Below are 14,674 nucleotides of genomic sequence, written 5' to 3' on the forward strand. Positions count from 1 at the left end.
GTTGCTCACGGAGCCCTAGACGGCAGAAAGTGCACCCTGTTTGTTTTGTTTATTTAACAAAAGCACAATTTTTTTGTTGTTATTGTCAGTGTACTTAGTAACGCGTTACAACCAACACTGTAAAAAACAACGTTCCTCAATGTCAAATTGCAACGGCTTTGCAAATCTCATCATCTACAGTGCATAACATCATCAAAAGATTCAGAGAAACTGGAGAAATCTCTAACGCTCTTCCCCGAGCGCTTCATTGATCATTGAAGCCAAATCACAGATGTATCTGTTGAGCACGTGAACAATGACCAATCAGCGCTGTTTAAGAATGCTCAACAGCGCTCAAATCTTAGCGGGAAATGGACGTTTTTTAAATTTCAGTACCGAATGGTATCGTGGTCGGTACTTTTGACAACACTACTCCAGACGATGTGTATTTCAGGGAAAGCCTTGTGTATTTCAGCAGGACAATGCAAAACCACATATTGAAGCTATTACAACAGCATGGCTTCGTAGTAGAAAAGTGCGGGTGCTGAATTGGCCTGCCTGCAGTCCAGATCTTTCACCTATAGAGAACATTTGGTGCATCATTAAACGAAAAATACGTCAAAGATGACAAAAAAACTCTTCAGCAGCTGGAAACCTATATCAGGCAAGAATGGGACCAAATTCCAACACCAAAACTCCAGAAACTCATAACCTCGATCCCCAGATGTCTTTAAACGGTTTTGAAAAGAAGAGCAAATGCTACACCATGGTAAACATGCCCCCGTCCCAACTATTTTGAGACCTGTAGCAGGCATCAAATTTGAAATGAGCTCATTTTGCACATAAAAATGTAAAATTTCTCAGTTTAAACATTCATTATGTTATCTATGTTCTATTGTGAATAAAATACTGGCTCATGTGATTTGAAAGTCTTTTAGTTTTCATTTTTTTCAAATTTAAATAAAGGGCCCAACATTTCAGGAATTCGGGTTGTAAATTGCACTGTAAAATAAATGAAAATGAATATTTCATAGGTATATTATTTTTGCTTTACACCACAGAAGGGAAAATTACAATACTTCTCTTCTAATTTCTACACTTGAAAGAGATATTTTGAATTTGGACTGCTTTTTAACTGCTAGCTGTCAGCAATTCATTATGCACTTTATTTTGATGGAAATGGCAGTAGAGCTTTTATTTTGAAGAAAACTCCAGCTTCAGTGAAAACATGCTTACAAAAACACGTCTCACTACATATCTAGTGAAATGCTGTACAGGGCTTGACGCTTACCTTTTCCCCAAGGAGCACATGTGCTCCTAAATCAAAAAATTTAGGAGCGCATTAAAAACATTTAGGGGCGCAATGCAAATTTTTCAAATTAGGTGTTTTAGCTTAATAAGGGGATACAAAGAGACATTTACAAGCACAATTATATAATTTATCAGAATACAGAAAGTACACAAGGTTTTTAAATAATTTTACTTCAGACACTATTTAATAGGCTAATTATGTAATTAGTTATAATCCTATTAAACTGTGTCGGTATAAAATTCTCACAATAATCATTGAAGCTTTTGTCATATGTTTTTGTTTTTAAATCACAATATATCATTTCTAAGTGAAAAAAAGTGTTGTCCTCCTAACAGGTTAAGACTTTTAGAAAAAAAAATACATAAAAATATAAAGTAAACAAGTGTTTCAAGATTAGAGTGCAAAAGATTGTTCAAATGAACGAAAGAACAATAGGTAAGTAAGGTCCCATTTGTTAACATTAGTTAAAGCAGGTTAACATTAACTAAAAATGTGCAATAGCTAATTGTTGCAGTAGTTAATATTCTTTGTTAATGTTGATTAATAAAAAATACAACTATGTTAGTTAATGTTAGCTCCATTGAATTATATTAAGACAACTTTTGATTTTATAATGTATTATTAAAAGTTGAAATTAAGATAGCATTATTAATAAATGCAGTCATTGTTTTTTTCATGTTAACTAATGGAACTTGTGTTACTGAACAATAATAACGAATCAGTCGTTGATATATAGATAGGCCCACTGTTCTCTATTATAGATCAGTGCATGGGCCATGTTTTAGGTTAGAAAAAATGTTTGAAAATAAATAGCTCATTAAGTCTTTAAGTAAGAATTATTTGATGCTATTGTGAAGACTAAAGCGAATATAAATATCTAAATGACTGTGAGTGTGAAACATTATTTACACAGTTTTAGGAAAGTAGCGCAGCTGATTTGTTTACTGGGTTACCGGGGTAACGGCAGCGGCGAATGTGCGTCATTCAGCGCGTCTTCACTTTGGCCGTTTCTCAATACCAAGTTCGCAGAGTCTGGACTTCCGTCCTTTCGAGTTTGGACTTGCCAAGTTCGACTCAGAAGAATGAACTCTCGAGGACGGGGGGACGAACTGAATTCTGGGTTATGGCCCGTATCAAGTCCGCACAAGTCACCTCTCGATGCATCCTCGGTAAAAGGGGCGGATCAAGAACACATCCGGGGATTTGAACTGGACTTGGCTAGATGTGAACTTTGAATTGGAACAGTACTTGGCAGCGACTGATGACGTTTCACAAGTCCACAAGAACACAAGTACAGATAAGTACGCATATTGAGAAACGGCCTTTAACTCGCTCCGTTTTTCTTCTCATCTGTGCTCATTTAAATTAAACCGTTGCCTTTTTAAAGTTCTAAAGTAATCATATGAGGCTGCATCGCAATTTTTCCATAAATAAACAGAATAAATTAATACGTTTGTTATAGGCTACTGTATAAGTTAGGCTGTTTTGTATTCGCACTTGTGCTCCTAAATACATTTTCCAGTTCGCACACATCTATTTTTAGTCGCAAATGCGAGTGAAATGCTCGCACTGTCAAGCCCTGCTGTAATCATCTGCCTTGAAAATAAAGCTAACTGGTGGCCGTTGCGTTCCCAAACTCACAGCATGTGCAATAAACGAGTTCACTGCATTCATTCACTGTGAATGGAGCCATTCTGGAGGCACAGAAAACACCAGATAACGAGCTGATCGCCTGAACAATGTGTGCGCTTCACTTTGAAACATGCAGTTATATTGTGCTTTCGGTTTTAGTTTGTTTGACAGATACTGTGCCAAAGCATAATTGCCCAAAACACAACTTTGAAGACCATTTATGTTAGAATAAGAAGTTTAAATATATTTTAAAAACTACACTTTTTGCCCTGAGGACCTATCGTTTCCTATCGTCATGTGACCATGATAAAATTGAGACAGTGTTGCCATCGCGATATCACAATTTTGATACTAAACATTATTGTACAGTATCCAACATTGTCTGGAACTGAACAGAATAATTAACCATTACCAGTTTATCATTTTAATTTGACAGAAAATGCATGTTGAAAATTAGTCATTATCAAAGTAAATGTTATTTAACTTTTATGAATCATCTCACTGTAGTAGTCATGCCCCACTGATAGAACCCTCCATCATATTCTTGTTAACAAAAATATGCTTTAATAACCACAGCTTGGGCTGTAATGTTTCATTACTCATTAATTACTTACTGGCAAATCATAAGAAAAGTAGCATTTCATACCACAATCTGTTTGCTAAAAGATTTTATTTAAAATTGTCTTTTCTTTCACCTTCCTTTTTCCATTTTCTGCTATTAAATTTATTAAAACAGAGAGCTATAAATGGATAGAATATAGCTGGCTGATGTAAAAGTTAATTTTCTAGTGCCCAGCTCTATTTTGAGCTTAGTTTAACAACAGATAATCTAGAATCTGCTCACAGGGAAGCAACAAGGGGAAGGGTGGAAACAATACACAACTTCCTGTTTGCATGATTAATAAAAGTGGGAGCATGATTAATGAGCTCGCCAGCTGGGGATAAGATCAATACACAGCAGCTTTTTACAGGACTCTCTAATATTGCAATTTCTCCTCCTGTTCCAAAGCCATTTATGAGATATGATCAATTCTGGTCAGTAATGGGATATTGGTTAGCTTTGTGTTGGTGGGGAAAAATCAGAGCATTCTAAAATGTTACTAAACAAGCACTGCAAAGGAACCGGGTCTCTAGAGACAATCGTATCTCTGACATTGTTGGTAGAGATAGTAGAAAGTATTAAGAAGCTTATCGTCATACCCACTGAGGGGCTGGCAGGAGGAAGTGCTTGGAGCTAGTGTGCTTGGAGAAGGAGAAGACTGTTTGCTTCTCCTCTCCACACCATACTGATGGTTATCATCTCCACCCCAGTCAGAAGCTAAAATCAATCCTCAGCAAATACCACAGTAGGCTGCATCCAAAAAAAAAAAAAAAAAAAAAAAAAAAACAGCACAAGAGATAAAAGTGGGAGCATGAGAAAGACAGTCTTTTGAGCATTGACAGCTACAGTTTCTATGTCTTATCCTGAGTCAGGAATCAAGAACGCTTAGGAGCTTGAGACTTCACCAGAAGATGAGACAATGAGAAAAGGCAGGCTGAATGTTTTCAAGAAGTATGTACAGATGACTATGGTATATGAAGATGCTGCCTGTCAAAAAAAAAAAAAAAACAGCCATCTGTTGGTTGTGCCTTACCGCCCTTCTAAGCCTCTGGGCGCTGTGTACTCATGCCCGGCTCAATGCGCTCTGAAAGTCAGGACTGACTCCCCGGCTCATCAATGTTAATATTCCACAACAAACTGCTCACAGATGGGGTCTCATTTACGAACATAAGCTCCCTGTGTGGGTTTCTCTTTACTTCATATCTCGTTTTGTGAACGGAATGTCACTTGTGATGGAGTTGCAGTCTCAAATCCCTGCAGGGACTCCATCTCCTCCTGGCTGTGTTGAGTCCGAAGGCCAGCGAATGATCTGGGCATTAAAATGAGAAATAATTTGGTGCAAGAGTTTGAAACAATGCTCACAATGTTCAGTCTCTCAATTATCATTTCTCTTCCCTGGGCCCCAATTTTATACAGCTATTAAGAATCACTCTTAAGATAACCCATTGCTTATGTATAACATTGTTATGGAATTTTATTACTGCAATATCACAACTGGTCCAGCACAAAATAAATAAATCTTATGCAGACATCCTGTTGTTTGCATACCATGCTCTTGGATCTCCTCCCACTGTACTCTTGGATATGAATTCCTCTGAAAGGTTTCATATATCTTGCAATTTTCAACATGATCTGCCCTCTAAACAACAGCAATTTGGCCTAGCAGAGCTACCACGAATCGCAATACAACAGTATCCTCTCATGAGCTCGGGCGACATGAGATCAATCTACCCAGTGTTTCCCACAGCCTTATAATCTATTTGTGGCTGCAATCCCCCATCCCCATATATACATTATGCAAATTCATTCTCTGCCAGCAGGAGGCACTTTTAGAGTGCAAGAAATAGAGGTTTCCCCAGTAACGCTGTACACAAAGCTGCGCTCACAAACGAATATCGAAATTTCATCGAAATCAAAGCCTTTTGGAAAATCTATTAGTGGCGTTCAGTTTTGATATTGTGGTGGTCCGCCACAAATAAGTCAATGTATGCGAAACATTGCAACCTGAAACATACAGTGAAGCCTGGACTCCTAAAAATGTCTGGCCATGGTGTGAGATCTTGCTTTATCCTTGTGAACTCACTGCTTTCTCTGTTGCTTAATAAAGGGTCTCCCTAAAGAAAGAACAGGAACCAGTGAGTAAACCGTTCCACACATTCCAACAGACCCGATGGATACAGACATGAAAGATCAAGTCCTGGCAACCACAGACCAGCACTGTATTTGTCTAACCTCCCGTCTTTTTTCTGTAAATAAAGTGGATTTGAGTATATTGTAATTTAATTGAGTAGTCTCATATTTCCTTACCTTTTACAATCCTATTCACTTTCTCTGATGCAGCTGGTCACAGCTGCACGGAGCAGGAAGTGTCCCTAACAAGCTCGATTGATGAAATTACCTGCGCCCAGCTGCCAGGGGTCAAAGTTCAGAGAAAGGCCATGCTTATAGATTAAATTAATCTAGTGAGAGAGAAAGGCTGACCTCACATCACACCCACCTCTCTGTCTCAGAAAGGCTGGTACTGATACTGAATTTAGGAGATTCCCTTCTGAAATGCTAGGCTCTAATTTTGTGAATTGAGTATCACAATTAAATGCCTCCAAATTAATCCTGACAGGCTGATGGTCTTTTCAGCATTCATTTAAGAGCTAACAGCTTATGCCACAACCCCATTCACTTTTGTCTCTGAGTTTAATCATCAAAGCCCATATTCTCTATTATGAATGCATGATTATTGTGATGATGGTTTTTGCTAGTGTATTTAATGCTTCATGCTTCTCTTTCAGCTTGTTTAAATAACGACTCAAATACACAAAAAAGGAACTAGGATCCAGCACAAAGAGATGCCAGAGGCCAGGAAGTGTAGTCAATGTCTGAAAACAAAAGTAACTTGTATGAGATTGTGGCTGAAAGAGCAAAAACAAGTATGGGGGGGGGGGGGGGGTTCTGTGTAATAAATCAGAGAAAAATCTCAGAGATGAAACCCATTATCCTTGCAGCAGAAATACAAGAGTTATGAGAATGAACGCATCTAAAAACAGAGCTAAAATTAATAGGCTGTTAAAGGCAAATAGGGAGTACAATAAAATGCATAAAAGTGCTACAGTGAGCAATGACTCGTCTCTCTTTCTCTCTGCCCTGCGTACGTGCTGTAAGACAGGCTGCATTTTCTAAGAGGAAACAACAGACATTGCAAATTCACAAAGGCCCTAAAGAGAGAGGGGCCGGACTTCACTGTTAGGACTGAGGTCCCAAGACAGTCCCCGAGCCGAGCCGGAGGTGATGGAAACTAAACACATAGGTATTGCATGCAAGTACACACACACATTCTCCCTACTGGCGGCTGAATCATCTCTAAGGTATTAGTTGCTACCAACCACCTGAGGTAAATAAAAAAAACAAAAGTGGGGAAAAATATAAGAACAATGTAGACTTCACAAATTCAAAACCCACCAAGCTACATCTGTCAGACAGAGCCCCTCTTTTTGAGACCTCAGATCCACCTTAACGCTTTGTGTTGATGGCTATACTTTATCATTAGGCAGATTTATTTAACATTATAGTATTATTAACAAATAATACAGCCTCAATAGTAAAATACACAGTGAAATACACAATCCACATAATTCCAATATGTAATGTTCCCATATAAATACTGCACAATCATTGTTAAAGGAATAATTCACCCAAAAATTTAAATTGGGTCATTATTTACTCATCTTCATGTCATTCAAAACCAGATTCAAAAAAGGAGAAATTCCTGAAGAATCTTAAAAGAGGTCTTTCCATACACCGACTGTTTATAGTGATTATGCACTGTCGTTGAAATCCAAATGCGTAACGTGTGTATAATAATTGAATGTGACATGCTATTTTGGAAGTTGGAGTTTGAGTTCGATGTGACTTTTTATAACAATTTTTCTGGGTTTCTGCAAAAAAAAAAAAAACAGCATACGTGTTTGGAACAACATGAATGGTAAAAAAAAATTATGACAGCATTTTCATTTTTAGGTGAGCTAATCTATTAAAACAAGCTTTCAGTCAGACACCAGAATAAATCTTCTCGAAATACACAAGCACTGATTTGAAGAGTACTTGTTCCACTGAAAAGGGAACAAATCCCTTGCACTCCACAGACAAATAAAACATTCATGGACATCAGTGGGGATTTTTTTAAGACTGCAAGGGAAGCTCGGCTTCCCCTATAATGTCAAAACATTAATGGTCAAACATGTACTATTGTGTTAACATTTTATTGATTAAAAATGCGTAAGAACACGTTCATCTCGAAGACGAGTTCGTTCAGAATCAGCTACATATAGCAGGTGACTCGATTTCCTTCTCATATATTCCCGTAGCATCAGTGTATTTGCCTGTTGAAGCCCAGCGTCCATTGACTTCAATGGGGCTGCTTTGAACAGTTTTTTTCAGTGCTTCAAAACTAGACGGTCATTGGATAAATGCTGTGATTATGTCCCGCCCCCGGACGCTCAGCGTCTCTGGGGGTGAATGGAGGAGTGGGCTGGCCTGGACTCCGGGCTTCTGCGTGATGATTGGAGGGTTTGTCGAAAGACTGCATCTCCTTTTGATTGACAGCGATTGTGTCCTATAAGAAGTCGCTGATGCTGAAGCTATTCGAGCCAGTGTTGCCAACTTAGCGACTTTTCAGACCACCCTAGCGACTTTTCAGACCACCCTAGCGACCTTTATCCCCAAAAGTGACTAGCGACAAATCTAGCGACTTCTTTGACAAACCTTAGCGAGTCACTGTGATCGCTGGTACTGCCGCAACGGCGCGAGGTCAGCGCGCGCACACCTCTTTCTCTGTTCAGTGAGCGGCTGAGAGGAGCAACGCGTTCAGTTCAAATAGATATTATGTTGCTCCCCTAATTTTACATGCAAATATAGCCGAAATCACAGCACAGGAATTGTCTTGTCTTATCTTGTGTGTATTATTTGATTTAATCAGACGACGACTCGATTATAAATTAGGATTTTTGTGCATACTAACTTCTTGGGAGGGAGAGCTGGTTATGTATTCTTAAAGGGCTGCGTTTCAGTCACTATTTCATATTTATCCCGTTGACTGACAACATAAACAGTAAAATATATAAAGGAAAACAGTTTTATTGAGAATTTGGCTGCATTAAAATACAGTATGAGCACAGAGAGACAGGCAATATGACGCGATGACGTAATGAATATGCTAATTAGCACACGACGTCATCTGGCTTTAGCTACTTTCCATTGAAAGAAGTTGGCAACACTGATTCGAGCTCAGTCTCATAGTGGACTTTGCAAGTGTAGTCAAAAGACAAACTGCTGCAACTATTTCTTGATATTTGCTTGGCGAAATTGCTGACCAATTTTCATTATACATTTCACACAATTATACACCACATTCCTGGTTTCAGTTTAACCTAATTCCCACATTTCCTCCATCGAGTTTAATGTTTTTTTAGATCGTTTGTTCATTCATTCATTCATACAGTAGGCCAGGCGGTGAACTAGCCAGCTAGCAAACTGCACACGATGGCAGAATTTACGTATAAATAAATGGACAATTTTTATGATGTAGGCCGAAAATGAGCTTCCCCTCTTTGAAAGACCAGCAGCCGCCACTGATGGACATGTGATGTAAGCAATTATTATCTGAGAGAGAGGAAAAGCATCTCTCTGTGTGGCTGATACCAACAGTACTGGACCGTGGGCTTTGACTTACTCATTAGTACAACATTCTTTGTGTGTACAATGCCTAAGTGTTTGCGCACTAAAATTATTTTCCGAAAAACTTGTCTGTTAACTAACACCCAAGGCTGTCCTTCCAGACTTTACAAGCGGTGTTACAAGTGACTGTCAATCAGCAGGCTCAAACACAAGAATGTGATTATTAAAAAGGCCTACTGGACTGAAACGAGGAACATGTGAAGCATGCAGAACAGAAGCTTCAGTATCGATGAACATCCACCACAAACAGCCCACATAATCACTTCATCCTGATTTAATGGAGGTAGTAAATTAACAACCACTGTGTATCAAAACACACAGTGACCTTTGCTGCGTATAAATCACAGCTTCCATTGTGCTGCCAGATCCCCCTTTCAACCAATTTGTCACAACGTAATACCACACAAAACCCTTCCATGCTGAGGAAGCTACTGTTGTGGGAGGATCAAAGGTCCCTATGACTGCCTCAGAAAAAACAGCTAAAACAAAAGCCTATAAGTGCTGGGTGAAACAGCTATAAAGTCATTTGACAACATCTGTACAGGTATAAATCACACCATGGTCAGTAAAAGAAGGCCATAAAACTCTATGTTTTTACTGAGCATATATCTGATCCAAGTTTGCTGTGAAAATAAAGGTTTGCATCTGCAAAGGGGCTGTGTGCATCGACTTTTTTAAAATCAACATTAAGATTTTAGGTAAAATTTATATTAATCTGTAAGGGATGAATGTATAGAAGTACTGTAACCAATCACCATTTAAATCATTATTTTAAACATTCCTAGGGCTGCACAAATACCGGTAACAGAATGCATTTTTCCATTCCACTGTGCTACTTTAACATTGTTTTTCTATGTAAATACTTGCTAGACAGATGTATTTGTCCATTGCACGAGTCTTGTGTCTTTTACAGCGTCTCACACATGACAGTTCAAATGTGTCTCGAAATCTTGCGTTTTTTCCCCCATTCTACTGCACGTGTCATGTCAAAACATGCTATGTGTGAATGACCCCTTAGTGTAATTATCAAACCACAAAGGCTATGATTTAATTAAATAAATATATGTACTGCATGTTTCAGAGTGAAGAGCAGCACTGTGTTCATTTACACGTGATCAGCTCATGATCTGGTGTTTTCGGTGTCTTAGAGCGACTCCCTGCAAACTCATTTCTGCATCTACTCTGAGTTTGAGTCAAATATAAAATGCGCCATCCATCTTCCCAAACTCTTTATGATAAGAGCACATTAATTATCAAAATTATAAATAAAATTATCGTAATATTAATGCTTTATTAAAAAATTGTAAAAAGAATTATCATCGTTATTATTATTATTCAGTCATACAGACAAAAAATAACAAAATTTTAGGCCAAACTGCAGCCCTACATACAACCATAAGGCTGGAGTTTAAAAAAAAACAAATGAATTGTAAAATAATTTGCAATATGAGGTTTAAAAGAGTTTTAGATCAAGTATAACGTCATACTGCATGACATGCCAAAAAGCCTGTCATACTGCATGAAGTCAAACTTTCAAAAGTATGTCAACTACCCATAAATCTGTGAATTACAGCAGTAATTTAAAAGCTGCAGAACTGTGGTGCTAAAGATTTAGAAAGCAAAAACTAATGTAAAAAATAAGGATAAATGTCTATCTTAGTATTTACATGTTTTTAAGAGTAGATACCAATGCAGATGTCAATCTACACAGGACAGTTATGAAGACAACATGACATAAGGGTTACTTTTTACTTTACTTTTAGTCATTTAGCAGACGCTTTTATCCAAAGCGACTTACAAATAAGAAAAAGTAACTAAAACCAATTGGTTTAAATCCAATTCAACACTGACAAGTTATGCAGAAGGGATGGGAGACACAGTGAGACGTGTGTAAACGGGTGTTTGTGGTGGATGTTTAAAACCTCTCAAAACAGTCAACACTTACAAATGGCTACATCATGCTTCTCAGCCAGGTCATATTTACGGGTAGGAACTGCCTTTGCCACACATTCCTTCACAAAGAGCACTGGCTGAAAGCCACATTCCTGAAACCCATAAAGTAGTTGCTGCTTTTCCTGGTTTATGTTTACAGAGATAAGAGCCTTGGTCCTTTCTTAACATTCACCTTTAAACCCTGCACAGCCTCATATACTTACTTTCAGATGATCAAACCTCTATGCAGTATGTACAGTGATACAAAGGATGTTCAACTACAAATATTCGCATGCTTTTATCAAAGGAAAGTTTAAAAAGACACCTGTGTGTGTGCTTTGCATTCAACTGCTTGCTGTTTGTGAGACCCTAAAATGATACGATTTCAAGAGAAATATTCCAACCTCTAAAACAATGAGAATGACTCTATAAAACATCAAAAGGTTTAGATCAGATAACATTTTCGATTAATCGATTGTGACATTTCTATTTGTGATTCCTCAGCCATTAATGCTCGACAACGACCCCTGTTGATACGATTTAGAGTGGCAACCTATTAGAACAACACTCACATTCTCCGGCTGTCAATCATTCCTGCACATGTGACAAACATTAAAATACAGCCATTAAAAGCACAGTCGTGAATATTAACTTACCTGTGACATTTGAGGCCGGAAGTTGATCTGCTTTAGGTCCACGGATCCAGGAGACAGATTGTGCAGCATCTGGCATAGGAGCACCCCATCTCTGAGCGCCTGGGCCAGGTCAAACACCACTGCTGAGGGCCAAACGACCCGGTGGTTGGGGGGCAAAACCTTACAGTCTATCAACCAGCGACCGCACTGTCTCCACTCCTCCATATTGACAGAAATGATGCAGAATACTAGCAAAAATAAAACTATATGTCTGGCAGCCTGGCGCACGTACCAAGATAATGCTGATGTGAAATTACCCCAGTTCCTCTTTAGTCCAAAGGGCACTAAAGTGTCTAAGGTCAATTGCGTGAGAACGATCTTCACAAGGATATAACGTTACGCCTAACCCAACTTTTTTTTTTTAAAGGATTAAATCCAGCTGAGTGCTATCCACTACAGAGCTACACAAGACTTTGTATAACGAAATAATCCAATTAGTGAGCTAAATTAAAGGAGAACTCGAAGAAATATCGTACAGTATGATGTTAAAATATGATTTAGATGTGTTTCCCCTCAGAGAATCAGATGAGTTTCCTCTTCTTCATCATGGACTGACATATTTGGCTCTGTAAACGCGTCCTGTCACAGCAAAAAAATGTATCTCTCAAGACTACAATAGATATGTTACTTAACAATAAATACTGCAAAGCAGCCGTTACACGCAATTTCGGACGGTTTGTCAAAGTTCTATCATTACAATAAAGATTAAATCCATGTTTTTGCCGTCTTCAGTAGAAAGCTCCTCACAAGCGCTCGCGCACCAGGCGGGATGTGAACTAGCGTTAAATAACGTCCAACTCCAAACAGAATCCGGTCCAAACTTGTTTTAAAAACTTCTTGAGGAAAATATCACAGCGTTCAGTGAAACGCACAAACTCTGGCGTATTTAACGCGAAAACTGTCGTTCGTCCCGCTCCTTTCGCTTCCACAGAAAGAGAACCGCCGCGAGGTCGTTACTGGACAGTCGTGCCTTGATTCGCGATGGTTTCTCGGTTGTTTCTCAGTTCATCTCGAGTAGATGGTTGGGGTGTTTTGATTTCTCCGCTCGCGTGAGCCGTGAGTGAGAGCGAGCAGCAGGCGTGAGCGCGCGCGGAGCGGGAGAAAGGGCGCGCGGCGGAGAGATCGCATCTGGGTTCCGGTCGCGCTCGTTCACGTGTGAGGAGGAGGAGAGGGTCGGTCTCACTAAAATAACTACCTTTTTTTCAATTATTATTATTTAGGAAATTCTGGATACATCACAGTAAATACGAACATGTGAAGAAAATGTCAAATGTTTTACAATGTTTTTACTGTGCAAAAATGACTGGCTGACTGAACATTAAAAAATACATGGACTCATCTTACTTTTAGATTAAACTGTTTAAAATATTAAATTATAATTAAATGATCATAACAACTGATTTACATATTAATTTTGTTATTGCTATGTAATCCAGGCTGCTTTTTAAATGGATAAGTTTTATAAGATTTCCTGGGAGCCTTCAATCATGTAATGTAGTCTTGGTCAGCTCAATATGTGTGCCATTTAATTTATATAGCACATGTGCGATCTAAATACACTTCCACTTTTTATACTTAAGAAATAGTAACATAGTAAAAATCTCACTCAATTCACCTCAGTAAAAGAATTTACATAGATGGAAACATGTATGTCCTGCTTGACTGGATGGAAAATATGCTGTAGTGTGACTATTTCGCCCAGGGACAAATATGAAAACTGGTTAAAGCACATTCAGGATGAAAGATGGCTTTTTGAGACAGATGTGAGTAGCTGTCACAAGACTCAAAGCATTGATCCATCTTGGTCTCTGCAGTATTGTGTTAGTGGGGACCATGTTCTAAATACCACTGCAACAAGGTCACATGTTCCTTCACTCAGAAGGGCGGTTATTAACCCTAAGGATGTAGTTACATCTGTAACTGAATAAATGACTGGGCTATCACTTCTGTTATACCCTATCAACCATTTTCAGCATTTATTAAAGAGTTGGTGAAATATCCTTACAGAAACTAAAATGTATGTGACATCCATCTGGGACAGAAGACTCTAACACTGTAGTAATTTTTTTTATTATAATAAATTGTAACATTAAAAATAATCATATTTGACATATTCAACTATATCAGAAATTGGACACTGTTACCATCTAGTGGCTAGTGGTGGCATTTCGGTGGTCATGTACTCACATGACACTTCTGTCATAGAAAGATTTGACTAGTTTTACCAAATATCAGAATATCCATGTAGTGCATTACCATTCTTATGTTCTGTTCTATATTAGAACTAATAAAATGATGAGCTATGGCTAATTAACATAAGTTTTTATGGTAAACTGCAGAAGGCGGCATGTCCACATAAAATAAATGAGCAAAAATTGCAAGTAAACACAAAGTAAAAGACAATTTGTAATTTATTTTATGAAAAAAATGTACCCGGTGTACAAGACATTCCAGGTAGGCAATTACATCAAATGTTAGCCTCTACCACTGCCTCTGACCCAATACCCCAAACCTCTGGCCCGTATCGCAATAAACAAGCCTAAATCTACTCACACTGTATTCTTGATTTTGTTGTTTCCATGACTGACATTTACAGTATAACTATAAACAGCTCAAAAAAATTTTTTTTTAAGAAAAATACAATAAATCAGCATGCATGTCAAAATAAAAAGTCAACTTTTTGTTTTAAATATAAAAGGAACTTTCTTTTCAAATCAGGGCCTAAAATGAAATTAAGTTGTATATATATACTTTATCTATAGTCATACACTTTTTCTTTTCAGTCCGTCTCTAAAA

General features: G+C 38.1%; 1 protein-coding gene across 1 annotated transcript in view; it reads right to left on the reverse strand.

The window, feature by feature from the left end:
- The window catches only part of LOC306862061 (guanine nucleotide exchange factor VAV2-like), a 185,682-nt gene extending 172,644 nt beyond the window's left edge, over positions 1-13,038 (reverse strand). The window contains exon 1 of the mRNA XM_079404661.1: positions 11,840-13,038. Coding sequence (XP_079260787.1) covers positions 11,840-12,043 — 204 coding nt within the window. The 5' untranslated portion in view covers positions 12,044-13,038. The remainder of the gene's footprint in view (positions 1-11,839) is intronic.
- Between the last annotated feature and the right edge of the window lie 1,636 nt (positions 13,039-14,674).

The sequence above is a fragment of the Barbus barbus genome, assembly GCF_936440315.1.
Source record: "Barbus barbus genome assembly, chromosome: 43".
NCBI classification, from domain to species: Eukaryota; Metazoa; Chordata; class Actinopteri; order Cypriniformes; family Cyprinidae; genus Barbus; species Barbus barbus.